Here is a 26,343-nt window from a genome sequence, read left to right as displayed (position 1 = left end):
TTCCTCCTTTCTGTCAGGAAATTATATTCTCCTTTACTGCTGTCTTTACTTTCTGTGAAGTCAGTGGCTTACGTGCTTTTTGACACAGCTACTGTTTTAGCAATTTAATGTACCAGGCACAAAATCCACAAAGCTAGTTTGAACTAGAGCTTTTGCCTTCTGACTATCCCTTCAGTTGATAGAAGCTGGAAAGGACCTGGCTCTACTTAAGCTCTAACTATATAAAGAAAATTGATGCATGATAAGTTTATCCTAGATTTTTACATAAGCTAATCAGCAAGCTGAATTGGTCTGTGATTTTATATTGTGTCTTCCTTATGTTCTATAGTGTGCTAGTAATTCTGGGATGGTATAATATTTCCAGACATTTTTAGAGGGACAACTTACAGTGAGGATTTCTCAGAAAAACATAAAGATCTGAGAAGAACGTTGGTGCAGCACTTAACACTAAATGATTTATGTGGCCTTTTAAATAGGTGTGATGAAGCTATAGTTCATTTACACATCATGCCTTACATATTACAAGTGTTTATAATGTTTTTACTTTCCTTATAGACATTTCTATATTGGCGAATGCATAAGATTTCACAAAATGTAGTAGCCTGACCACAAATGTTTAGTTCTAAGTTCCACAGGCTGGTCTTCATTTGATCTCCCTGCAGAAGTTGGATGGATGCTTAAGAAAGCACAAGCTGTTTGTGGTTTTAACATGTTTTCTCCATAGTAGCACTGATTTTGAGGAGGCTGGTGGTTTGAGTAACTCCATCATCCCAGAGTGCAGATGCCAAACTGAATTTGGTGGTACTGAAGTTTCAGTACATGGCAAGGAGGGACCATTGTTTTCAGGTCAGGCGAAGGGACACATAGATATTAGTTACCAGAAAAGTAGCAATATTGAGATGTCCCTAGTCAACAAAACAGTTAATTTATTACCACTGTTGTAATACATTTGTGTTTTACTTAGGAGCTTTGAGTAATGCTGGTTTTGTTAGCAATATTTATTTATTCTGCCCATTGGCATGCTGCTTCCTGAAACTAGTGGTAATGCCTCTATTACTTCTGCTGCATTTCTTTGTGGTTTAAACCTACTCCTAAATGAAATGGAAATGTTAAAACATAGAAGGGCGATTGATGCTACTAAACTCATCTTTTGTCCTAGTGAAGTTGGATTGCTGATGTTCTACTGGAAAAGAAGAATGTAAAATCAAGGGGAAAAAAGAACACAGTGCAAATCATCTAGCTAATCTTTTAGCTTGCCACATCAATTACAAATACCAAATATTCATAGACCATTATTACATTAGGAGTGATCTACAAAGCAAGTGTGTTCACTTAAAAATCAGGAATCTGATTCTCAGCTACCTTAAAGCTATTCTGTATCTCCTAATCTAGCTGTCTAGCTAGCTCTATAAAATTTTGCTAAAGTCAGTGCAAATACAATATCACAGATCTACAAGGCTCTTGTATGCAATTAATATTGTGTAAAGCAACTTGAAGATAAATAAGAGCTGTCTCTACAGCTCTTCACTAAATCATTCCACTGAGTGTTGAGTTCTGCTGTCATTGTATTGATGTAGAAACTGGCCCTGGGTATATTGGGTACGTATGAATAATTTTGCAAAGATGAATTAGAAAAAAATTAGAGATGATTTATGTTCAAAGAGGGGGCTAAATCCATTCAAGAAGTTGTTTGTTGCCAATTAATTACCTACTGCTAATTAGAATAATAAATTTGAGCGCAGTTGTAAGACTTGGCATTGACTTTCACTGTAGACTTATCTGTACTAAATGCTATCATTAGGATTGGTAATAAATCTGTCGTAATAGGTGAAAATGGATAAAATGCTAAGAAGCCTTGAAAACATAATTTGACTGAACAGAAGTCTTTACACTTTATAAATATGACTACTGGAATTATTCACATGAATTGATCAGCTCAGACTTCAACACAATGTTATAAAACATGAAACTTTTGCACTTAGTGAAACTCAGTGCTAAAACAGAGGTATAACTCTTTTTCATTATAACATTTGCAATTTAAAAAAGAAGTGTCTGTGCTGCCAGTAAAATTATAGTAGAGAAGTCCAAGCTGGAAGTTTTAAACAAATGATCTAATTATTAATTTTTCACTTTTGTATTCATGTAGCACCAACATGAGATAGAGCAATTCTTTACATGTCAATCCATCTTGTCTGTCCTAAAGATCTTGTGATTCATTAGTTAACAAACTACTTACTAGATGATAGAAAATAGCAAAAAAAAAAAAAAAAAAAAAAATGCTGTTAACAGAACTCTGAATATGATATGCCTCTTTTTAGAAATTTAAAATGGGATTACTTTTTTTTTATGTGAGTCTTTCTCCAGGATGAAATTTCCCTGCAGTGTGTTATATAGCGCAAAAATGTCTGTATGAAACGTCTGAGCATCTTTTGAAGCAATATACTTTTAACATGCTGTTGCTCTAAGTTGGTCTCAGCCAGTGACACCAAATGATTTTGTCAAAAGAACACAATTTTTTTAAAGACTCTGTTCTTTGGCAAGCACACTAGAATTCAGAGTATTCAAATTGCTAGTTACTCTAGTTCAGTTGAGTGCTCTTGAAAACTTCATCAAATATTTTACAACCTCAATTAAAATAGAATGACTTTGAAGAAATGCTGGAGACTTTCTTTTGAATTTTTATTTTGCACTGAATTATTTTTACTGCTATTTTTACATGAAATGCTGCTTTTATAGTGTAGAGTCTAGACAAATTGCTTTTTTGTCAATATGCCATTACATACTAAATTCAGAAATTCTAGCTGGTGGGGAACTACTATCTATATACATCAGGATCTCTGCCAGTTACCCAGCTACTGTTGCTCAATTAAACAGAACTGGGGAAAATCACACCAGTAAGATCCCTTATGCTCAACCAATCTTGCCTGATGTATTTAAGGACCTGAAAAATAGTTATAAGAGCAGGACAACAACACTTCCTGCTGATGCAAAACTGTTCAGGTTAATTTAAAATAACGTGCAAACACAAAGTCTCACAATACTGGGTCACTGAAATGTAAAATGCTAGAAGAAATTATATGTTAATGAACATAAAGTAGTGCACGTGAGGAGGGGAAGGGAACTGAAGAACAATCTCTTTCATCATACACATAGAACAGCGAACTCTAAATTGTGCATTATAACTCATGGAAAAGATTCTGAAATCAAAATAAGTAGATTTTCTGGAAGGTAAAAATGAAACAGCTCTCTGGAAAATACTTACGTAAAAGAGAAATTTAATTTTGGGAATTCTTGGAAAATAGGGACAGTACAGAACATGTAATTCAAATTCAAATCCATAATTTACCTGAATCTTGGATGTTGTGTGCTGTTCTTGCCATCACATCTTAGGACATAGGAAAACTGGAAAAGGCTTTTTGAAAAGGTGAGGAGAGTAAATGGATAATCAGAGGAGCGGAATCACTTCTGTATGGTGACAGACTAGATAGACTGAGTTTCTCTACCTTGGAAATCAGATAACCAAGAGAAGATAGGGTAGAGCAAATAAAATAATGAATTACACGAAGAGGGTGAATGCGGAACTGTCATTTCAGTATCTCTTAGCATAAAAGAACTAAAGAGCTTGTGTTAATATCTCCAGGCAGCAAGTTTAAAACAAACAATAAGATACACTTTTTCATACAAAAAATAATCAAACAATGTGAGACACTGTCACTAGATGTTGTAAAGGCCAAAAGTTTAACTGAGTTCAAAAAGGGATTAATGGCTACTTTTGTTTCATGAATTCTAAAAACATCCTGCTTAGACACAACTTCTGGCTTAGGAAGTTTCTGAACCACTAATTGCCCAAAGATGGGAAGGAGGGGTTGCTCAGCTTTTGCCATGCCTCTTATAATCTTTCCTTATGCATCTCCTAATGGCCATGTTGGGAGCAAGATAATGGGCTAGACAGATTTTCTTGGTCTGACCCATAATGGCTGTTTTTATTTTGTAGGTGTAGATTTTTTTTTTTTTTTTTCAGTAATGGGGAGACAAAATGGAAATTTTCAACTTGTTTTTGGAGTTCAGCAAATGCTGTCTGGAATAGGATTCCTAATAGCTAATTAGGAATGATCACATTTTTTGCTTTCCTTATTTTAATATATAAAAAATTAGTCTACAAATTCATCTGCTGAATGCTTAGAAAGATTTTTCTCTAGATACAGCGAGATGTGGATGAAGGTGAATCATTTATGTATTTCACTTGAATAATCATGATACGTGTATTTTAAAGAATAATGTGTCAGAAAAGCTGACATAGTGAGCAGGGGGAGTTTTCTGTGGTTATTCTTAAGGAGGTGAATGGTATTATTTTTGCCATTGTTATGAGTTAAGGAATACTAAGTTTCAGTTGCAGAACATCCTAAATTCTACAGTTGTACTTCTTACAATAGGAACAGAAGCCAACAAGGAGAGTTTCTTTAACATCTGTACCTTTTTTTGTACAACTCTGTCATCCTTTTTTCTTCTCAGAGTGAAGATTGGCTTTTGGGATTAAAGGAAATATGAATGATTTTTTGTTTTTTTTCTGACTAACCTTCTATTCTAGTTTTTTTCCATGTGAATTCATAATGTAGGAGTTTATTTGTACTTACTGAACAGAGATTTAATCAATTATCATAGTGCACTTTAAAAATGAAAAATACATTACTCTGTGTCAAATGAGTTTATCCTGTACTGCATGCGAACTACGCACATCGTTATAAATCATGGTCTCAAACTTATAAAGTTGTTGTTTTTGTTTATTAGGAAACCTTGCTTCAGATCCAAAAAGGCAATAAGGAGACTACACATAGCAAGAAGAAAGTGAGCCACAATCGATCATGAAATGCAATTACACAATATTCAAAGCTGAGAGAAATAAAGACCTTAAATTGCAGTAGCCTGTAAAGTTTAAAATTAAAAGTAGTTTCATTGCATATGGTGAAAAGGGGGATTGGATCAATGAAACTGATCTCTTGTATCTTGTTTGCTGTTGATTTATATGAAATCATACCTGACGTGAGCCTCCTTTTCATATGTATGTTAATAAATTCTGGTCATTTGTGGAATATTACTTCAGCAGTCTGGAAGGACATTTCTTGAGTTCAGCTGGTGCTCAGTGGACAAATGGAAGCACAAGAACTAAAAAGGCCTTCCTCCTGGTCATCCTTAGCTTGGCTAATATAATTGAAGATTTTGTTCTAACAGTAAAGCTTTGTATAACAGCAAAGAGGATTACTGCTGTGATGCTGGGTTGCAATAAATCAGTATCTGGATTAAAAGAATGGGAGCTATAATAAAAACTTTCTTTTTGTCCTTTCTGGTATAGCCTCTTATAAAACTTCAGCATGTATCCAGAAGGTTGACAACGATCTGCTACACTGTCAGACTAGCTGTAGGATACCCATAGAAGTTTGGAAAAGATAATTAAGCCCAGTCTTCTTGCTTTCACCTAATTTCATTTCTTCTTTACCTTTCATCTTTACTTATTTGGAATCCTTTAGTATCAATCCATCTTTCACTTGAGGAAGAGATACTAAAATTTTGAAGTATTTCATGTTAAGAAGACTTGCCAAAAATTAAGACTGAGTCTTCAGCTGATAAAAACTCTCAGAAAAATTATTTATTCATTGCAATTCAGCAATCTGAAAGTCTTGCAAAGTAAAGTGGCCCTTTTGGAAGTGTGTTGTATAGGAGAATATTACATTTGTTGGTCATGCTTGTGTTTATAAATTCTGGAGAAACTGTTTTAGACACATAAAAATCAAAATCTACTATGCCATGGAGACTTGCAGAGATTCTTTGAACTCTTGGCCTCCTGCTTTTCTTTATTACCAGTGAATGACATTGCATTGAGAGGGGATATAATGGGCCTAGTGGGGGACAGATACTGATAAAGTCAGTCTTTACCATTGCAACCATGGTTAGTTTCAGCAACCATCATTGAGAATCTTTTAAGCTTTTGCATAAAGATAAGGAAAATTTAAGTAATTTGAAAATACATTAGGGCTTTCTTTTTAACAGTAACTCTTGTCTTTTCCCCATTCATCTGTACAACTGTCCCTTAGATTTTTATATATATGTTTATATATATACTTATTATATATCTACTATTAATAGTAAAAATGTCTTTTATATATATTTATGCATATATTTACCAGAGGAAGTGGTCTCTTGTGAGGATTGGGGAGGAGAAATGTAAACTGAAATAATCTGGGACCCACTGTTAAATCTGAAAAGAATTTTGGACAGATGATTTCTGGAGATGGACAGTGTCTGTTCTGTCCTTGGCTTGGAAGCAAGGGTCAGATGGGGCCCCTTGGCAGAGGTGATGCTCCTTCCTTGGGGAGCTCCCTCCTGCAAAGGGAAACAGAGGTCCAGCCTTAGGTGTGGTAGGCGAGAGTCAAAATACAAAGCTGGGAGCCTGCATTTTGTGCAGACAGTCTGAGAGACTGGAGGAGGCAGCAATGGGCCAGGCAGGCCTCGGAGAGAGGGAGCAAATTTCCAGGGTGTCAAAGGGATCAGGGTGCTGCCATTAAGGAATTCCCTGAGCTAAATGAAACAAAAGGAGAAATCATAGTCTGTTTGCAAAGACAAGGTAGGTGAGAATGAATGCAGTTGTGCAAACTTTGCTCTGTCTGACCTAGGGTCCTATACCTGACCTTTATATACTGTTAGATAGAATGTTAATAACACTCGTTATGTCTAATAAAACCTGGTTCTGTATGTGTGTATGTTGGGGTGAGGATTAAGGTTTTTTTATTAGGATGTGGGCACCTCACTAAAAGAAAAAGTTCTAGGCAACTCTACCTCAAGGCTCTGGGGAACTCAGGATCCCTTACAAAGATGAGCTCAGAACAGCTCAGTACAGCTGCTGTCTTGGGTACCACATATTGCTAGCTGGAGGGTGCAAGGGCATAAAATGCAAGCTCATTGCCCTTGTGTCTGGGTGTACTCATCAAGGAGTTTCTTTCAGCCTCACTGGTTCACAGCATATTTGCTGTAGTGCAAAAATGAGCTTTGCAAGTCAGATGTGCAAGTTGTACAGAGAGCAGTAAGAAATAAGGGGGAAGGTAAAAGGCGGGTCAGAAAGTAGAATCCAGCTGAGGTTTAAGGCATTATGATATGGCAGAAACAGATATTGCTGACAGTATCATTTGCTGTCTTGGTTTCGCTGTGCCAGATTGGGTGGAAGGGCTTTGGAGAGATGCTGCAAGGTAAAACTTTTTCTGTTAAGAGTCTAACAGGCAGAGTGTCTAGAAAAAGCTGACAGTACAGTCCCATAAACAACACGCAAACACACCCATAACTTTGTTCCTTTATCATATTAAACTCTGAATGTACAAGAAACATTTCCCGGCAAAAGTGTAGTCTAAATTTCTTCTGTTTACTTGTCTCTAATCTCTGCTGATTTTTCACAAATAATTTTATAGCAGGGTATGTGGTGTAAAGGTGATTAGCAACCCAAAACCAGTGTTTGCAAATGAAAGCTAAGCATGCTGCTGTGTTACTGCAAGCAAATTGTTTGATTGACAAAAGGCAGCTAATTGAACAATTGCAACCTGGTGGTTATTCTAAGGTGGTTTTGCTTTACCTCATTCTTCCTTCTCTTTCTCTGCCTTCTAGCATGCATTTAATTCAGGTGGACTCTGTTCAGCGATGGATGGAAGATTTGAAGTTGATGACAGACTGTGAATGTATGTGTATTCTTCAGTCCAAGCCAATCAGCATTGAGAAGGATGAACAAAATGAACTTATCCTTTCCTCACAATATAGCACATGTGATAACTTACAGCTACTATTAAAAAGAGCTTGGATCATAAGCACAGAGTTGACCAGGATTGCTCAAAAGCTGGAGAAGAATAGATGGCAGCGAGTCCACAGCATGACTGTAAGAGTTAACTGCCATGTACGGTCAATGATAAATGAATACAATACGTTCACCAGGAATTCTTCAGAAGAAATGCACCAGGTAGGATGCCTTACCTGATGTAATGTTTGTCGTGTTTAACCTTTTTATTGTAATAATTAAAACTTACTTTAAACAATCTGTAAGAAATCCTTATATACTGATACTGGTCCCTTGTTTAAGAGTTTCTAATCCCTTTTCAGCTATGGAAACATTCTTCACTCATTTTGGATCCTATTTTATCATAGGCCTGATTCTGAATGACAATAATATTGACAAATTATGTTGGAAAAAGTTTTGGTTTTGAGGACTACTGGACTGAAGTAACTAGGTGCCCCATCTGTGAGTTCCTTTGCATTTACAACATAAAAAATACTACTTTTTTGTTAACTTCAGGTTTATCTCTACTCATTTTCTGCAGAAAAGTAGAAAAAGAGTGTCAATATGAAATATTATGTTACTGGAGGGTTTTCACCTAATTATCATAAACAAGCATTATTTATTTTTAAAAAACAATTGTGTGTATGGATATTGCTTTAAAACCACTTTCTCTTTCTCTCTCTGCAGTTTGAAAAACTTTTAATAGACAAGTGTTCAGAATTTACAGCATTCACAGAAAGGTAATTTAAATTTTCTAGTTGAAATATTCATTTTGCTGTTTTATTATGTTGTAGAATTTCTAATGAGAAGTACGAATCTACTAACACCCTCAAATGTTTGAACTAGGCCCCTGCAGCTCTGAAAGGCTTTTGAAATGTTAGCCTCTGGTGGGTGAAGTGAGTTGCTTTTATCTAAACTGCATCCTAATGAAAGATGGTATCTGCGGTTGCACAAAGAGCCTGGCATAGACACAAAGCTGCATCTAAGTGGATTTTTCAGTGCTTTTAGACATCAAGGGAGAATGTCTGGCTCTAATGATATCAGTGACAAAGTTCCCTTCAAGTTCTGTGGAGCTAAGATTTCAGCTGGTGTGAAAACTTACATTGCACGACTGTCATACAACATGTTCCTGTATGCACATATCCATGTATTAGTAAATCAAACCCAAATAAATACGCGTTTCTTTAAATTGCAGTTGTAGGCTTACTCAGCTCTGTGCACTCCAGAATGCTGAGACTGGAAAATAAGAATCTCTTCTCGTGATATTTCCCCTGCTTAACATAAGTTATCCTGTTTCCTCCAGCACAGTTCAGTCTTCTTCGATTTACTTTAAACACTGTGCAAGTGATTCTGCTTGGGGGATCATCAGGGAAAAAGACACCATCTAATTATCAGGAAAGAACATTTCTTGAGCACTATTGCTTTTTGCCAAACCCACACAGCTCAGACTTTACTTTTATATTCTGCTATGAGGCACACTGATTTAATGAGAGCTCTGATCTCATACTGTCTGCCCCAAATCAGCCCTCTCCCTCCTTGTCTGTTTGACAAAAAGTTGATATAGGTGGGTGAAAGACAGGTAAAGCTGAAAAGGGGACCTACTGTGTAGGTGGAGACACTGAGCAACCAAACTACATCTTCCATTACAGTGGCCTGCCTGGATGGAAGATGTTTTGACAATTCAAATTAAATGCATTTCTGTGAGGAAGTATTATTTATTTAATTTGAATTGTATAAAGTTTTCCATCTTTATCTCATTTCTTCAGTTATAGCCAAATATCACTGGTTACAGGATAGTTATACTAATAAAGTTTTCCATCTTTATCTCATTTCTTCAGTTATAGCCAAATATCACTGGTTACAGGATAGTTATACTAACTCTGTAAAGCTGGTGTATGTAATCTTTCTCCATAGAAGGCCAAACTTTACTTTTGAGTACGCTGTCTATATTTAAATGAACTTTACTAATCTGGGCACACATTCATTTTGGGTCCTTATCCTGCTATCATTAAACTATGGCAAAGAAGGTAAAGAAATGAAAATTATTGAAAGCACTTCTTTGGTCCTGAAATATGGATGGGTATACACGGATGCAGTTGAAATGCAGACATCCTAGAGTGACTGTAACTGTAAGCATAAATGGAAAATAGCAGCATTACACTGGTATAAGCATAGCATCTGCAGCAAAATTTGGCCTTCAGTCTGTGAAGTAAATTGTGATCCCAAAATTATTCATTGATGTCCAAAGTTGTCCTTTGATGGTATACTTACTATATGTAGACAAAGCTTTGATTAAAGTCTGGTGTGATGCTAATGGCACAAAGACAGTGTCCTCATGTGAACTGTTGAAATCCCATTATAGTCCCATTATTAACACAGGGCTCACCCGTGACAATCAGCTTGATAAAACAATAGTTGTCTGTTGCATCTTTTTTCCTTCATCCCTTTCTCTTTGTTTTCAGGTGCATCCAAACTGAAGATGAACAGATACTGAAGTCCATGAAATCTTGTATTAATGAAACACTCGCTACTATTGCTCAGTATTTTGGCCAGTTGATAGAGCTGGTTTTAACACGTGAGGCACAGGTTAGTTTATAGTTTAAAAAAAAACCAAACCAACAAAGTCTTTCAAAATTGTTGAATCTTGAAGGAAAGCATCCATTAAGAGAAGGATTATAATTATGGCTCTCAATTTTCAGCAAACTTATTATCGGTAATTCAAATATCTTGCAAAGAGACTTAGGTGTTTGTATTCTCAAATTCTCCAATAACCTCAAATCCCAAACGCAATGATATTGTGGCTCAATATGTTACTTACTTTTCCTGGTAGGCCTCCTTCATTGCAAGGCATCTAATTTCTGGACAATATCTTGTTAATAACCTTTGGACACATTTTCTTCTCCTTTCATGCAGACACTGCTTTTCTTTAGAAATCTTGAAAAAAGTCTCTCCTGCTCTCAATGATTCTCATTAAAAGTTGAACATTTTAGAAGATGTACATATAACAAGTATATTATTACAGCACACATTTTAACCGATCCGTGTCTTACACTCTAGGAAGTAGTGATAAAATACGGTGTTGTCTACAGGTTATATGTGTGTGTGTAACCTTCCAGAAACAGTGCTGTATCATTGCAGGCATGATGTATTGTTTCCAGTGGTGATTAAACGTAGATAAATACACTGAGTAATTAGGCTGAGACTACAAATGCATTAATTTTTTTCCATTAGACCATTCTTGAAATAGTAGCAACTTGCAAGTCTAACCAATCTATCTTGGCTTACACTGGTTTCCTTCTTGAGATCTCATTAGTAATCCCTTTGCACCCTCTAATCTTCCTCAAATAAAAAACCCCAAATGTAATTACACTCAATTAATTTGTCCATGTTTTAGAGGTGATGTTATGCTGAAATTTTATGTTGTCCCTATAGAAAAAGAAGAAATGAGAGGCTTAGTGAAGAGTAAATAGTATTTACTACAGTGCTAAAACAAAATTAATGCATGGTATTGGTTAAATTCTAACACACCTTGAGGCATTGAAATAGAAAGAAATAAAAAAAAAGTCGTGGCTCTTTCAGAAACATCCCTTATAGTTTTAAAAGATTATTGCTAGGAAGTGAGAATCTCCAGAATACATTTGCAGAATTACAGTCAAACTAACAAGCTAGTTGCTAATGTTCTTTGGTTAGGATTTATGAGAACTAAATTAAATGCCACATATGAGTTGAAGTGTGTAAATGAATTTGCATATTGCAAATTCGGTGAGTAAGTTGTGGTTGTTTTGATGCTTATTCTTTTTAATCGGAAGAGCAGTTCTTCATTGCAAATAGTTCTGTCTTTGGGCACTTTGACACCTACTGACACACCTGAAATCCTAGTCCCTTTTTCTTTTAAGGGAGCAGAATTAATTATTCTGCACCACGTCATGTGTGTTTGTGTGGCTGAAGACTTGGATTAGAGGTCATTTAATAAAAACACTTTTAAGAACAGTTTTCTGAGCCATTCAGTCAGGCTGTGTGCCCACTTCTGCCATACAACCGCATCATCTGTGGGTAGTTTGCTGCTTTGGAGCAGACTAAGTGTGTGAGAGGCCAGAACTCTCAGCTTAAATTGTGTACGCAAGAGCTTTCTTTTCTAATCAGTGTATCAGGATTTTATTCAGGATAGTTTCATATCAAAATGTGAACTGCGAAGTTATATCTTTTATGGAACATTTTTCTAACGGGAAGATAATTGAATTTTGTATCAATAACAGTGTAAACCATGGGATATTTCTTTGCACTTCTTTCAAATTTGGATTAAGTATAAAAATGCTTACCTTCTTTCTCCTAGCAAGTATGATTAATCCTTCCTCTAATGAGTGTATGTACTTTTAGAAAGAGTAAAATTAAATAAAATTCATATTCTTCTGACAGGTGTGTTTCTCTGTGAAATGCAATGGCACACATGCAAAAGCAAGATAACTATTTACAAAGATAAAAATATTTAACCTGTTTCATACATTGGAGAAATAAACTATATTTCTCTACAAGAATTCCCTGTGCTGGTCAATGACATTTTCTGTGTATACTAAGAATAGTGATGAACCCAGAGCCTTAGAAAGTAGTGTTAGAAAGGGTATAGGAATATTCCTTATAAATAAGGTGGAAATCTTGTATCACCTTGTGATACAGCTTCAGCCCTAAGACAATTAGTTGCCTTCTGAAAATTTTAGTTCAATCCCAGGCCAAACCAAATAATAATTTACTAAATAACTGAAGAGTTCTTTACTGAATGTTCTCACACACATACTGATCTCTTACTCTATTCATATTTATTTTTAAATATCACTATTCTTGGTTACATCTATTCAAATGCAATGATAAATCTGTTAAAGTGTTATGAGTTAGACTCCTGTCCATGTTTTTTTCCTTTCTCTTGGTAAGAAGTAAGATGATATGGATTAAATGAACTAAACTTTCTGCTCCATCTTATCTTTAACTATAACACTATAAATATAATGTTTTTCATTGGAAGTAAATCATGTTTATTATCTTATGTCACACAGAACCTGCTGAGACAAATAGAATTGTCGGATAGTGTGTACCTCACTGAGTCAGCGATTAGTAGTTTATTCAGTCTTACCCAGGAAGGTGCTCATCTGTGCCGTATCATAGCTAAGGTAAGGGGATTTGTGAATTAATCCAAAGTAACCTAGTAATACAAGTGAGTTATTTTAATTCACACAGTAGTGGTTGTAAGTTTTGAAATGTACAGTATAAGATGAAATCCTGTATTTCAGGAGACAAATAATCTAGTTTAAAGAATAACAAAATTTACTCTGAGAAACTATTTTTTCTTATTTTGTTGCTTTTTGCAAGCCTTACAATTATCCTCTTAGATTAAAAAAAAAAAAAAAAAAAAAAAAAAAAAAAAAAGGAAATAAAGGCGCAAACCCCAAAATCTTTAATTCAGTAAAGCTCAATGCCTGTGCAAGCAACTGCAGTAGGATGGTAAGCTCCAACAGGCTTCTGGGTATTGATTCAGCTACAGTTGTCTTTGTGCCACCTGATGTATTATCACTCCCGGCATCACTATCAGCATCTTGGGCATTTTTTAGTGTCTCTCCTGAGAGTACTTTTTAAAAACCAGCCATGGAAGCGGAGAGAAACTTTACAGTTGGCCATGTATATGGGTGACAAGTACACAGAGAAACAGCAAGGCGCTTCAGCTGTATGTACAGAGGAGGTTAGTGACGTTATTAAAGATGCAGTTTTAAAAATACTTTGCATCCATTATTTTCCTTTTACAGAGGAACGTCATTACAGTTACTTCTGGCAGTGCGTGTTCTCATTCACTGACTAGTTGGTACTAATTTTTGGTATAAATGAATTATTCTGCCAAGATCAATGATACTGGCAATCCTTGCAGAGTTTGCACCTTTGAGGACACTTGGATCTTGAAAAAGTGAGAAAGGCAGGGCATTGCGTGAGGTTGAGGATAGGATAATCACGTCCACAGAGTATACAGAAACAAGAAAACCTCCTTTCCCAAGCTTCTGCTTGCGGAGTGGTGTGCCAATCCCTTGTCCTGCTCAGGGATGAGGTTAAACAGTGGCATTTAATTAACTTCTGATCTGCCTTTAGATGGATGTTTGAACCATAAAAGGTACTGCTCTGTTCTGAAGGTTGCGAATGAGGTAGACTCAGAAACGTGTAGTGGATCCTGGCAACAGCCTGAGAGGTTTAATTTTTTCTAAATTGATATTTGAGCTCCACTCAGTGGTATCCAAAAACAACGTTAAAATGTTGAGTATTGAAGAAGTGCAGAATTAACAAATTGAGGAAAATTGGTCTTGTGATTTTATCGTTGTGTGAATTCCATAATAGTTTAATGCTAGCAGAAATAAAGTCTGGCCTTCCATAAATCACTAAATTAATTTATTGCTAAAACCTGAATGTTTCACAGGTTTACAAGTGAGGAAATGCATCCCCTTATGCAAAGAACCCTACGTGGCGTTTGGTCGCCAAATTACAGCAGTGATTGCATCGCCTGTCCCGTGTGTCTGTTCCCTCTGTGCACTGTGAAATACATTTGTCCCAACTCACCATCATCCTTCACCCTCTGTATTGCTTCAGTTATCTGCATCAGTGAGCAAGGGGCAGAGGAATTGTAACAGACCAGAATTTTTAATTCAGTTGCTTGAGTAGTTAGCTATGCCAGTGAAAGTGCAGGGTGATTTAAAAAAAAAAAAAAAAAAAAAAAAAAAAAAAAAAAAAAAATCCAGAACTGCACCTACTTATTAAGAGGGGTGAGAATGGATTCAATTTTTGTAAAGGTCTCAAAATCTCTCACATATACAGAAGTTTCCTTGAGAGTTGTCATTATCTTTGTAAAAACTAGCCAGAGAAGTGGAATGTTTGTTTACGGTGCAAGGAAAACTCAACAAATTTGTTCATGTAAACTTGAAGTCTTACCCTCCATGACAATGTGTGATCTTGTGGAACGCTGTTGTTAGCTTTTTTTCTGTCCCAAGCTATAAATTACAACTCTAAAGCACACCAAAATCTTGCGCACGCAAACAAGAAATCATGATAACGTTATAAAGCTACAATATTACATGAACTGTTTTCTCACTTTACATTTTGGTAAGAGTTTCAGTCTTCTCTCTCCCTCCCTCTACTCCCCCTGACAATATTTTTACCAAAATTTAAAAAGGCTTTGAAATGCTAATCCCCTATGCTGAAGTGTCACCGATAATTTTATTCCACCTGGAGGCATTCTTCGACTTTTTTTTCTTTTAGCATGTAACTTCGTAATCTGCTGTGAAAGAGTCATGTTGCTGACTCACGCTGGCAGCCAGCTAGTTGTTCTCACTAGCTATGAGACGTATAAAGACTAAGATCTCTAATACAAATGAGTAGTAGCAAGAGCAAGATAAGAAGTGAAGAGAGAAAACCTCAATAATAATAAAAATCCTTGAATTCTGAGCTAATAGAATAACCGACATTGAACTGTGAGTTTCAAACCATAATATGTAGTGTTCATCTACAGGCAACTACACTGGTGGCAGCATAATGGAAACTCTACTGGTTTAAATATTTTTAAAAGCAATTAATTTTAAAGGAAAATTAATTTTAAAGGAAAGGAAGAGCCAAGTAGAGCATTTGCTGCAACTACCAGGGGAAATTTTTAGTCAGGTTTCTGTCTGCAGATCAGTTTCCTACCTTTGGAACCAAATGTTGCTAAAATACTCCTCTGTCAGGTCTTAAGACACATACTTAAGCATTAAAGAACATGACTAACTTGCTGTATCAGTGTCTGGGGTTGCATTGCAGGGATGTATTTGCAAAAGTCTTTTTTATTACATCGTGAATGTATGGATTTTTTATTACAATATGGATGTATGGATTTGATGGATGGACTGTTCACTGCATGAGGAATTGGCTGGATGGTTGCATCCAGAGGGTGGTGGTCAACAGCTCAATGTTCAGATGGATATCAGTGACGAGCGGTGTCCCTCACGGGTCTGTACTGGGACGAGTATGGTTTAATATCTACTCCAACGCCATAGACAGTGGGATCGAGTGCACCCTCAGCAAGTTTGCAGATGACTCCAAGCTGAGTGGTGCAGCTGACATGCCTGAGGGATGGGATGCCATTCAGCGGGACCTGGACAGGCTGGAGAGGTGGGCCCATGTGAACCTCTTGAGGTTCACCAAGGCCAAGCGCAAGGTCCTGCACCCGGGTCGGGGCAACCCCTGGCATCAAGACAGGCTGGGGGATGAAGGGATTTGAGAGAAGCCCTGCGAAGAAGGACTTGGGGGTACTGGTGGATGAAAAGCTGGACATGACCCGGCAACGTGCGCTTGCAGTCCAGAACGCTAACCGTATCCTGGGCTGCATCAAAAGAAGCAAGGCCAGCAGGTCGAGGGAGGTGATTCTGCCCCTCTACTCTGCTCTGGTGAGACCCCCCCTGGAGTACTGCGTACAGCTCTGGGGTCCTCAGCACAGGAAAGACATGGACCTGTTGGAGCAGGTCCAGAGGAGGGCCACAAAAATGTTAAGAGTTGGGGTTGTTTAGCCTGGAGAAGAGAAGGCTCCAGGGAGACCTGATTGTGGCCTTTCAGTACTTAAAGGGGGCTTCTAAGAAAGATGGTACAGACTGTTTAGTAGGGCTTGTAGCGATATGACAGGGGGTAGTGGTTTTGAACTGAAAGAGGGTAGATTTAGACTAGATGTAAGGAAGAAATGTTTTACTATGAGGGTTGTGAAACACTGGACCAGGTTGCCCAGAGAGGTTGTGGATGCCCCATTCCTGGAAACGTTCAAGGTCAGGTTGGACGGGGCTCTGAGCAACCTGCTCTAGTTGAAGATGTCCCTGCTTATTGCAGGGTGGTTGGTCCAGATGACCTTTAAAGGTCCCTTCCAACCCAAACTATTCTATGATTCTCTGATTATATCTATTAGATTTTGATCCTGAGATCTTTCATATTAAAAATTATAAATTAGTCTTGGTTGTTAAAACCCTACCTTCATGTTCTGACAGCATAAGGAGGTGCTGAAAACCAGAGGTTATAAATTTTGAGTGGACTTGAGCACTTGTCAGAAATTAGCATTACTTGAAGTAGACTGGTTCTAAATTGATTTGGCTTTGTAACAACCAGAAGAATCAGTAAAAATCAGTTCTAGAGTTACAAGAAATAAATGCTGGGTACAGTGATACAGAAAAAAAGCCTTTGTTAATAAATCCATTTCACTGATGATTAGAGTCTAATACCAACTGTATTGAACTGTGTACTATAATAATAGTCTCCTAAAAGAGAGAGAGGCAGAAATGATAATGAAGACAGCCATACCTGCTGATCACACCCTTCTTTGGAGAATGCCTGACCATTAGCATCCTATATGGATGTGCAGCAGATCACTTGCTCTGAGAAGCTTCTAATACATCTCGGCCTTACCTTCTTTATACATCAGTTCCTTTTCTAGCAAGTATTTACTATGAAGATTTCTTCGCAGACAATCTTTCAAGCTAATTATAAATGTTGTCCTCCATCATGAGGAAAGGCTTGATGAGAACTTGCTGCACTTCAAGTCATTTCAGGCTGAAACTGCAAAATATTACACCTTAGAGTTGGATGTCTTTTGTCTCCCCTCTTTATTCACTCAACTCACCATGCACAGTGGGGCTTTTTATACTCATGACCTCCTTCACATACTTTTTGTGATTGTATCTCAGGTGATTTTGTTATCTCCTGCTAGCCCTTCTGAACAGCATCTCAGGGATGTCTCCAGGAAATTTAACTCCTATTTATCCAATACAGGAGAGAAGTAGGTCTTCAAGCAGTAAAGCAAGTTCTCCTCTTTTTCAGATACTGCTTCACAGAGTATGTGAAGCCTGTCCCAAATGAAACTTGAATTACAGCAAGCATTTCATGTGTTATTTTGGCATTTCCAGTTTTTGACCAAAAGTCTGCAAAGGATAAATAAAAGCATGCTTAGACATACTGGAAGCTTTGGGAAAAGTGCAAGTTAATCTTCAAAGCAAGCAAAGCTCAGTGCTGTTACGTTTCTTTGAATGGTACTGTTTACCCATTTGACCAATTTATTTGTATCCCTGTCAGATGGAACAGTTTTGTCATCATTGCAAAAGATACAGGGGAAAAATCTTGAAAAAGGTGAATAAATTCAGGGGAATGCTGAGATCCCAGCGAGGGGAGTGGTTTTGACAAGCCATAGAATCAGGCTCAGCATTTCCTACCTATTCCATATTTCAATTACAGCTCTCTAGGTTCATTACTTGTGATCAATATTTTACAGCTTGGTAATGGCACACAGGGCACAAAATAAACAGTTTAGATGTCCTCCTGACAAACGCAGTAATAAATCACTTCCTGTCCATCAGAGGCAAAATCAGGCCACCCATTTGTCATACAGAAAGCCTGAAGCAAATGTGCCAACATCACTTGAGCTTTACTAGTGTTGTCCACAAATTTCTGCTTATTATGACTAAAGCAGAGAATCAGATCATCTCTGGTTCCGCTGAACTGTGGGGACTTTCAAACTGATAATAAAATAAAAAAAAAATATCCCAGTTACCTTAGGTTTGGGGACAACAGTGTAATAGTTTTTTTTCTATATTTTTCATAGATAATTTACTTACTGCTTGGGTGAAATATCAATGTCCTTTTGTGGAAGGAAAAATATGACTGAGACCTTTTTTTGTTAGTATACAGCCTTTATTTTAAAGGCTCAGAAATATTTTTCTGCATTAGGCTATGTATAGCAGTACTAGAAATAAAATAACTTATACAGATACATGTGCACTCCTTAAAATTCCAGAAATAAATTTTACTCTTAGCAAACCTTAGTAAGCCTACTGTTTTCACTGATCTCAAAGAAATTATATATACATGTGCAAAGACAAAATATAAAACTTATACCCTGAAAATATATTGAGGTGTTAATTTTGTTGAATTTTAATTTTCTTATAAATTGATGTATATTTTTGTTAGAATGAACAGATAGGTTTGCTTGCTCTATTATTCTTCACTCTATTCCAGCAGAACTAGCACAAATATGTAGAATTCTGAAAATGAGCGAAGTCTGAATTGTAGTCTGGAGGTTTTATGTCAGTACAACCTGTTGAGCTTTCAAATAACACAAATGGTTGAGGAGAAAAAGATTATTTCTGTGGATTTGAAAAATATTTTTATATAGAGGCTACGGAAACAGGCCTAAAATTAAGGATGTATATTACACTTGGTCCATGATTCCAACTATTTTTAATTTACTAGTGTAATCTGAATACTTTCATCTGAGATCTTTCATCTGTCATTAATATTTTAAATGCTTTCCCCTCTTCATTATATGTCTGCTTTTACATAATATCAGGCATCTGTAGTCTACCTGACGGCATAACATTTTGAAATGTGGGACAATCCAAAAAAATCCCACCACATGAAGTGCATATATTGTCTGTATTTATTTATATCTTTCCATTTATTATGTGAACTTTGCTAACACTTACATGTTTACAAACCGTGTCAGAAATTATTAAGGACAGCTATTGTAAGGATGTATATGTACTCAAATCTTTGTCATTGTTGCCACATTTAAAGAAAAAAGTCTAGGAATGCAAATTTTATGTATTAGAGGATGAAGATACGGCTTGTAACTGTATAGAACTTGACACCTGTGTCCACATTATTTTCAGTAGCTCTTCAACAATATGACCTTCTCTTTCATATTTTAGCATTAAGTAAATATTGTATGGAGCTCAGAAATGTAGAGGAACGGGAAACATATGATAACAAAAATCTGTTTTAAACTAATAGCATATGGTTGAACTGTCACTTAAATGTTACTCCAATTGCTGCCTATTGATAATTCTTTGTAATTTTCACATGAATGTCAAGTTTAATTTAAATTATGCTTGTAATTGGTAAAAGTCAATTGCCTAAGCACACCTCCCACTGAGGCTATATTACTTTTTCATCACTTAGTATATAAGCGTTAATCAACTTGAGTTCTCTGTGTGAGCTTAACATCCTCTTTGTTGGTGCTAGCTAATTTGGATAAATTACAGAAGGAATATGCCCCCTATCCCAATCTCAGTTAAGTACTAGGGAAACATTCAGTGCTGCTTTTCTGATTTTTGCTTTTCCCCTGCAGGAAGGAGGTGTAGTTGCTCTCTTCAAGATCTGTCGCCAGGATTGTTTCAGGTGCCTTTATCCCCAGACGCTGAGAACGTTGGCATCCATTTGCTGTGTAGAGGAAGGGATGCACCAGCTGGAAAAGGTAGGCACTTCAGCATTCTTTACCAACTGCATCATAAAACAGTGAAGTCCTGTCTTTAATCTCTTCTATGAATTGATAACTTGGTGGCGTTTAATAATCTGCTGCATACTATGTTCACTTTTTCTGTGCTGAACACATCTTCAGTCTTTACAAAATTAGTCCCAGCAATAATGTTATCCTGTTCGGTTGCTTGCACAAATAAGCTTTCTAAGTGGAGGATAATTTTCATAAAACGGGTAAATACGTTAGTGACTACGTCAAAAAAACTAGGGAAATTATAATCTTTGGACTCTCTGAAGCGTTTGTTTAGAAACTCCAATGTTTCAAATAACCCTTAAAAGAGACAGAAAGCTTTATACCTCTTTAAATCCCTTCCTGATGCTCAGGTAGGGCACCTGCTTGTGGTACTGCAGTAACTTGTGAGAGTTGTAATTGCACAGAAAGAACTGGGATGCATACAACAGCTAGCCAATAGAAAAATGAGTCTGCTAATCAGCAACAAGTCTCATAAAAGCCAATTTTAACTGGGATTGCAAACATCAAAACATTATCCAGATAAAATTATATCAACTGCTTAGGCTTCGTTCCTTTCTCATTCTCACTACATACTGCTGTGTTTTGGAAAATGAACACTTCTGGTCACTAAATCATGATCTCATCCTTTGTATTTCATAAAACAGTCATCTTCTACAGCTGAATAATGGCCTCTTCAAGTTAATGATAAATGATTTCACTGCCACTTTACATTGACGTATCTTGTAATTTACTGCCCAGAATTCAAGCAAACCGTGACAGAACATCTGCAGCAAAAAGCAAGTCTCTGAGCTTACAGTAAATGAAGATGACTTAAATTTTTTTTTTACATAATGCTGGTTCAGACTGACACCAGAATCAGTCTAAAAGGATCTTTCATTATGTCCACTATAATAGTGGAATTAATAGAGTTAGAAATGCAAAAGATTGATTCAACTCACCGGGTCCAATTGCTGGCAGTGTCAACATGCATTTAATGTGGCCCATATCAAAGCTGATGAAACAGGAGTCCTAGAAAAAGTGATAACTCTCAAGCTCATATATCTTTGATCTACTTTAATGTTGGTTGCAAGTAAAATTGCTCAGGGTAAACTTTGTCACAGTCAGGATTGGAGTAGGGTTTAAAGGATTTTTGACTGAAACACCTACAACTGCTTTCAGTAGTTCATTTTTCACCTGTGCCTTCAATTCTTAAATCGCATCTTGGCAAAACCAAAGTCTGCAACATGAGGGGCTGGATGTTAATCCTACTCACCTGACTGAACAGACAGGTTTATGACAGGAGTATTTGGTTATCACTTTGTCAACTACTTTGCCTAAAATGGTGTTGCTGAGGATTCATGTGTTATGTGGGTCCAGTACATGCCTGGGTTTCTGGTGGGGAAGAATGGAATACTTCATATATCAAAAGAAACAAAGAAATTTTCTCTGCAAGGAGGTTCATGTCCCTCCAAGTGCTAATGGAGATTAAACAACACAGGCCAACACAATGCTATATCATCTGTAAATAATCTATTAGCTGGTGACAGAGCAGGTTTGCCAGTTTGTAGAGCCGAGGAAGGATGGTAAACAAGAAAGTTTTACTATCCTTTGTACTCTCTTTTCAGCCTTCTTGTACACCTATTTAAAAGCAACAAGATGTTCTGACCACAGGGAATCAATGGAAAGTGCATGGATCAGGTGACCAGTATTTTGATGTGAACAGCACTCCAGTTTTTTATATTGTCTTCTTTAAATAAGAATGATTTTTTTCTGTCAAAATTTGAAGTACTCTGGCAAAGAACAAAAAAGAGGGTTAACAATATTAGCATTCCTGTTATTACAGAAATTACCATAGGACTTCTTACCTGGTCTAAAGGGCGGCTTCGATTCTCTAAGTAAAGTACCTACGTGGTGGTGAAGCATTTAATTTGCTCTAATGCGAATATCATTATGCCACCTAGTGTATTAAAACATCAGTGCAATTTGAACTTGATTTTTAATGACAGAAACTTCATTCAAACAAATAAAGCTTGGCCTCCAAATAATTCAGATTAGGTAATTCAAGATAAAAAAAAATTAAAAAAACACAAAACCCAAACAAACCCCAACCCCCTCTATTTTTCAATTAGATTTCACAACCATTAAAGTGTTTAAACGATCACTTAAAAGAAAGCAGCAAGAGCTATCATTTCTAATGGAACTTTTGTCTGGGAGGGGAACTAAGAGTGTGGTGGTATACTTTCTGCAGGAATTGCAGTGCTTAATTGCTAAAAACGTTAGGAATATTGTTTATTTATCCAATGTTCTTTGATCTTGCCAATTCAATAGCAACACAAGAAGGTAACAAGAACATCTGTGTTAATGTAGATGGTTATTTAGAAAGCAAGCAAGGAAGTCAGTAGTTCACAGGAGGCAACCCAAGCAGAGAGTTTTTAAACGTTTTTCTTGGGTTTTAAGATGCCTGAATATTAGGCTTTCTTTATAATTAGTGCAAATTTAATGTAAATGATGTTATACTGGGTTTAAACCAATATAACAGTCTTGAGTGAGTTTTTGGATTGCAATGTGGAAATACTGTCCTCATTCATTAATGAAGGAAAGTAATAATTGAGTGCTCATTTCTAAAGATGTAGAAAATTGGCTTTTTTAAGCAAAAATATTTTCCTCATTTTTTAAAAAAATAATTCTTGTTCTTCCCAGTCACACATCTTTAAACGTATATCTGCACTACTCTCTTACCAGCACACTTGAAAAAGCCATTATTACTTTTTCATCATCTTGATAAACAAGCCGATCTTTGCTATAATTACAGTGACCAAGTAGTTGTTGCAATGACTAGCTTTTACTCTTTTAGGTGAATCTAGTTGGCTGTATGTATGATAATGCAAAATTAGTTGGTTAAAACGCCAGTTTTAGAGTAGTTACTATTTAACTTTCAAGTACTTTACTGACTTTTGAAAAGGTACTGTTACTTTTCTGTACATTGAACTACAGAACTCCAGGAACTCAACAGTAACAAATTAGTCTGGTAATTAAAGTAGAAAGAGAGTGAAGAAGTAGTCTCATTTTGTGACTGAGGACTGTGTGTAAATAAACGTGGTTCTATGTAACCTGTGCTCCACAAGTGGTAATTTTGGTGCTTCAAGCTGCTTATGGATGTCCGGTTGTTTGGTACCCCTTAACTTCATAATCCACTGTGACCCCAGCAGGTTTGAGATCATTCTTTGGTCTCAGCTGCCTGACCAGTCCCACTTCAGAGAGGAGTGGAGAGACCCTGGAAAAGCAATCAGAATTTTCCTCCTTTGCATTATTCCTGTAGCTGCCTGTCCCTGTACCCAAGAGAGCTTTGTCATCTGTGTCTTGTGGCACTTGAGCATGTGAAGTTTTTAGGAGAAAGCTCACTGCATCAGAAAGGATGGTTATTCTTGGTCTAGGCATTCCAGAGTTCATGCAGAGACAATATATAATACAGGTAACAGATAATACAGAAAATAGCTAAAATCACTAAAACCAGAAGAACTGAAATGAGTTTCGAGGACGTGAGCATGACTGGAGACTGAAGAACAGTGTTAGAGCTGCACATGCAGACCTTTTTGTGTATCCAGCCCTGACTTTTAGGACAGAAATACAATGATGTAGTGGGAAATTGGTTCTCAACATAGACATTTGTTGAGGGTTCTAGAGGGAAGAATATCTGAACCTTCACGAGTGTGCTTTGAAAACTTAATTTACCTCAAGGGTTCCCATATAGGAAGGACTGTTGAAGGCGCAGAGTTTGGATAGATTAATGTGTGTTTCATGAAACTTAAGGTAAAAAAAAAAATTATCTTGATTGTCCGATAATGTTCATCCTGCAAATTACATTAGGAATAACTGTACTTCAAATACCATTTTCATTGTCAAGACACACGTAAAATCTGATATTGTCTTCAACATGAAGCAACCTTGCCTGCAAAAATGGTTTGTATTTGAATACAATCATATATCTTTAGCACGTTGTTTGCCTAAAGCAGTTCTTCAGCCCTTTCCCTTCCTGAGGCTGCTTTAGGTCCTTGTTTTGCAGAGCTCTCTGAACAAAGCATCTCCTATACGTATGCTTGACATGCAGCCTCGTTAAAGTCTAAAGACTGTAGCAGTTTCTCTGCTTCAGGTCTGTCCATACAATGCTTGTCGACAGATGCTAGAAGGCATGGCTTTCCAGCTTTTACCCTATGCTGAACCTCAGTTGTGCGATTTTTCACTGAGGCAAAGTTCCTGCTGCAATAAAAGAACTGCAGAGTTAGTTCAGAAATAAACAGCAAACAGATAGTGCAATGTGTTGCAATTTTTATGGTGCATGTGAAACATTACTACATTAAAAAGCTGCAACTCAGCTGGGACCTAGATCAAGGCTCAACTGCCACAAACACATAATGATTTATACAAATAGTCATTCAAGCAGCTGCCTAAATATTAACTCTGTGCAGTGTATGTTTACGTACACTATTTAAACTACTCCAGAAAGCAAGACACCTGGAATCAACTCATTAAGAGAAGATATTCCAGAGAGACTGGTGACACCAGTTGTTACTTTCATTAATAAAGCCTTCTTTTTAACAAATGACACAGCTTTTATCACTGTGCTTCAAGCAAAATTGCCTAGGTATGGATTATAAATTGCTTTGAATTCTTCATTTAAAGCACATTATACCAAATTACTTACCTCCAGAAAAAGAATCTGAAGAAGAGGAAAGCAAGTACGAAGTGTACAAATTTTGTGGTTGGGAAACAGTATGAATTTCACAAAGACTTCTTAAACGTAGGTGACTTAAAATCTATTGTTCACTGTGAACCCAGTCTGATTTTTAAGAACAACCATGATCTTATACACAATAATAATTTCTGCATGACGGGGGTGTGGCCTGTCAATGATATATATGAAAAGCTTTTGGTGGGAATTAAGTAAAATGTTTATTACAGAACCTGCAACTACAATTTATTCATAGCTTTTGAGTGAATGTGAGCTGATTACTTCATTCACCACTTTGAACTATCAGTTTCATGTATTGACCTCAGCCAAATCCAGGGAGTAACTTCGTTTCAGATGAAGTATATGTGTTGCCTTAAATCTCAGCTGCTAAAACCGCTAAGGTTCATGTAGCTGTAGGATGAGACGGAAGTGAAAATTATGGAGAGGACTTTGATTATGCGAGCTTGGATGGCCTGGTATGAGGGTACAGTCACCACTTCTAAATTCTAAACACAAAAGTTAGCTGGTGGCCTGTGAATTTCATTGGCACAGCATGTGAACACTTCACAATCATAAAATCATAGAATTGTTTAGGTTGGAAAAGACCTTTAAGATCATCACTTCCAACCATTAACCTAGCACTGCCAAGTCCACCACTAAACCATGTCCCTAAGCACCACATCTACCCATCTTTTAAATACCTCCAGGGATGGAGACTCAACCACTTCCCTGGGCAGCCAGTCCCAGTGCTTGACAACCCTTTTGGTGAAGAAATTTTTCCTAACATCCAATCAAAACCTCCCCTGGCACAACTTGAGCCCATTTCCTCTTGTCCTATCACTTGTTACTTGGCAGAAGAGACCGACTCCCACCTCGCTACACCCTCCTTTCAGGTAGTTGTAGAGAGAGATAACGCCTCCCCTGAGCCTCCTTTTCTCCAGGCTAAGCAACCCCAGCTTCCTCAGCAGCTCCTTGTATGACTTGTGCTCTAGGCCCTTCACCAGCTTCATTGCCCTTCTTTGGACACGCTCCAGCCCCTCAATGTCCTTCTTGTAGTGAGGGGCCCAAAACTGAGCACAGTATTTGAGGTGCGGCCTCACCAGTGCCGAGTACAGGGGCACTATCTCCTCCCTGTTCCTGCTGGCCACACTATTCCTGGTACAAGCCAGGATGCCATTGGCCTTCGTGGCCACCTGAGCACACTGCTGGCTCATGATCACCTGGCTGTCGACCAACACCCCCAGGTCCTTTTCCGCCAGGCAGCTCTCCAGCCACTCCTCCCCCAGTCTGTAGCGTTGCATGGGGTGGTTGTGACCCAAGTGCAGGACCCGGCACTGAGCCTTGTTGAACCTCATACAGTTGGCCTTAGCCCATTGATCCAGCCTGTCCAGATCCCTCTGTAGGGCCTTCCTACCCTCCAGCAGATCAACACAATCATGAATGTTTTTATTTTCATAGTACCTGGTATATGATGGAAATAACCTTGTACCATACAAGAGACTGCAA

The 26,343-nt window shown here is 37.2% G+C and overlaps 1 protein-coding gene across 1 annotated transcript in view; it reads left to right on the top strand.

Moving 5' to 3' along the window:
• INSC (INSC spindle orientation adaptor protein) overlaps nt 1–26,343 on the top strand; it is a gene marked incomplete at its 3' end in the record, with an annotated part of 100,222 nt that overhangs the window by 25,524 nt on the left and 48,355 nt on the right. The window contains exons 2-6 of the mRNA XM_082318775.1: nt 7,648–7,993; nt 8,498–8,550; nt 10,273–10,396; nt 12,859–12,972; nt 19,968–20,093. Coding sequence (XP_082174901.1) covers nt 7,648–7,993; nt 8,498–8,550; nt 10,273–10,396; nt 12,859–12,972; nt 19,968–20,093 — 763 coding nt within the window. The remainder of the gene's footprint in view (nt 1–7,647; nt 7,994–8,497; nt 8,551–10,272; nt 10,397–12,858; nt 12,973–19,967; nt 20,094–26,343) is intronic.

This window comes from Platalea leucorodia (assembly GCF_965183815.1).
Source record: "Platalea leucorodia genome assembly, chromosome: 7".
NCBI classification, from domain to species: domain Eukaryota; kingdom Metazoa; phylum Chordata; class Aves; order Pelecaniformes; family Threskiornithidae; genus Platalea; species Platalea leucorodia.
The sequence above is the reverse complement of the archived record's forward strand: the minus strand, read 5'-3'. Positions and strand labels throughout refer to the sequence as shown.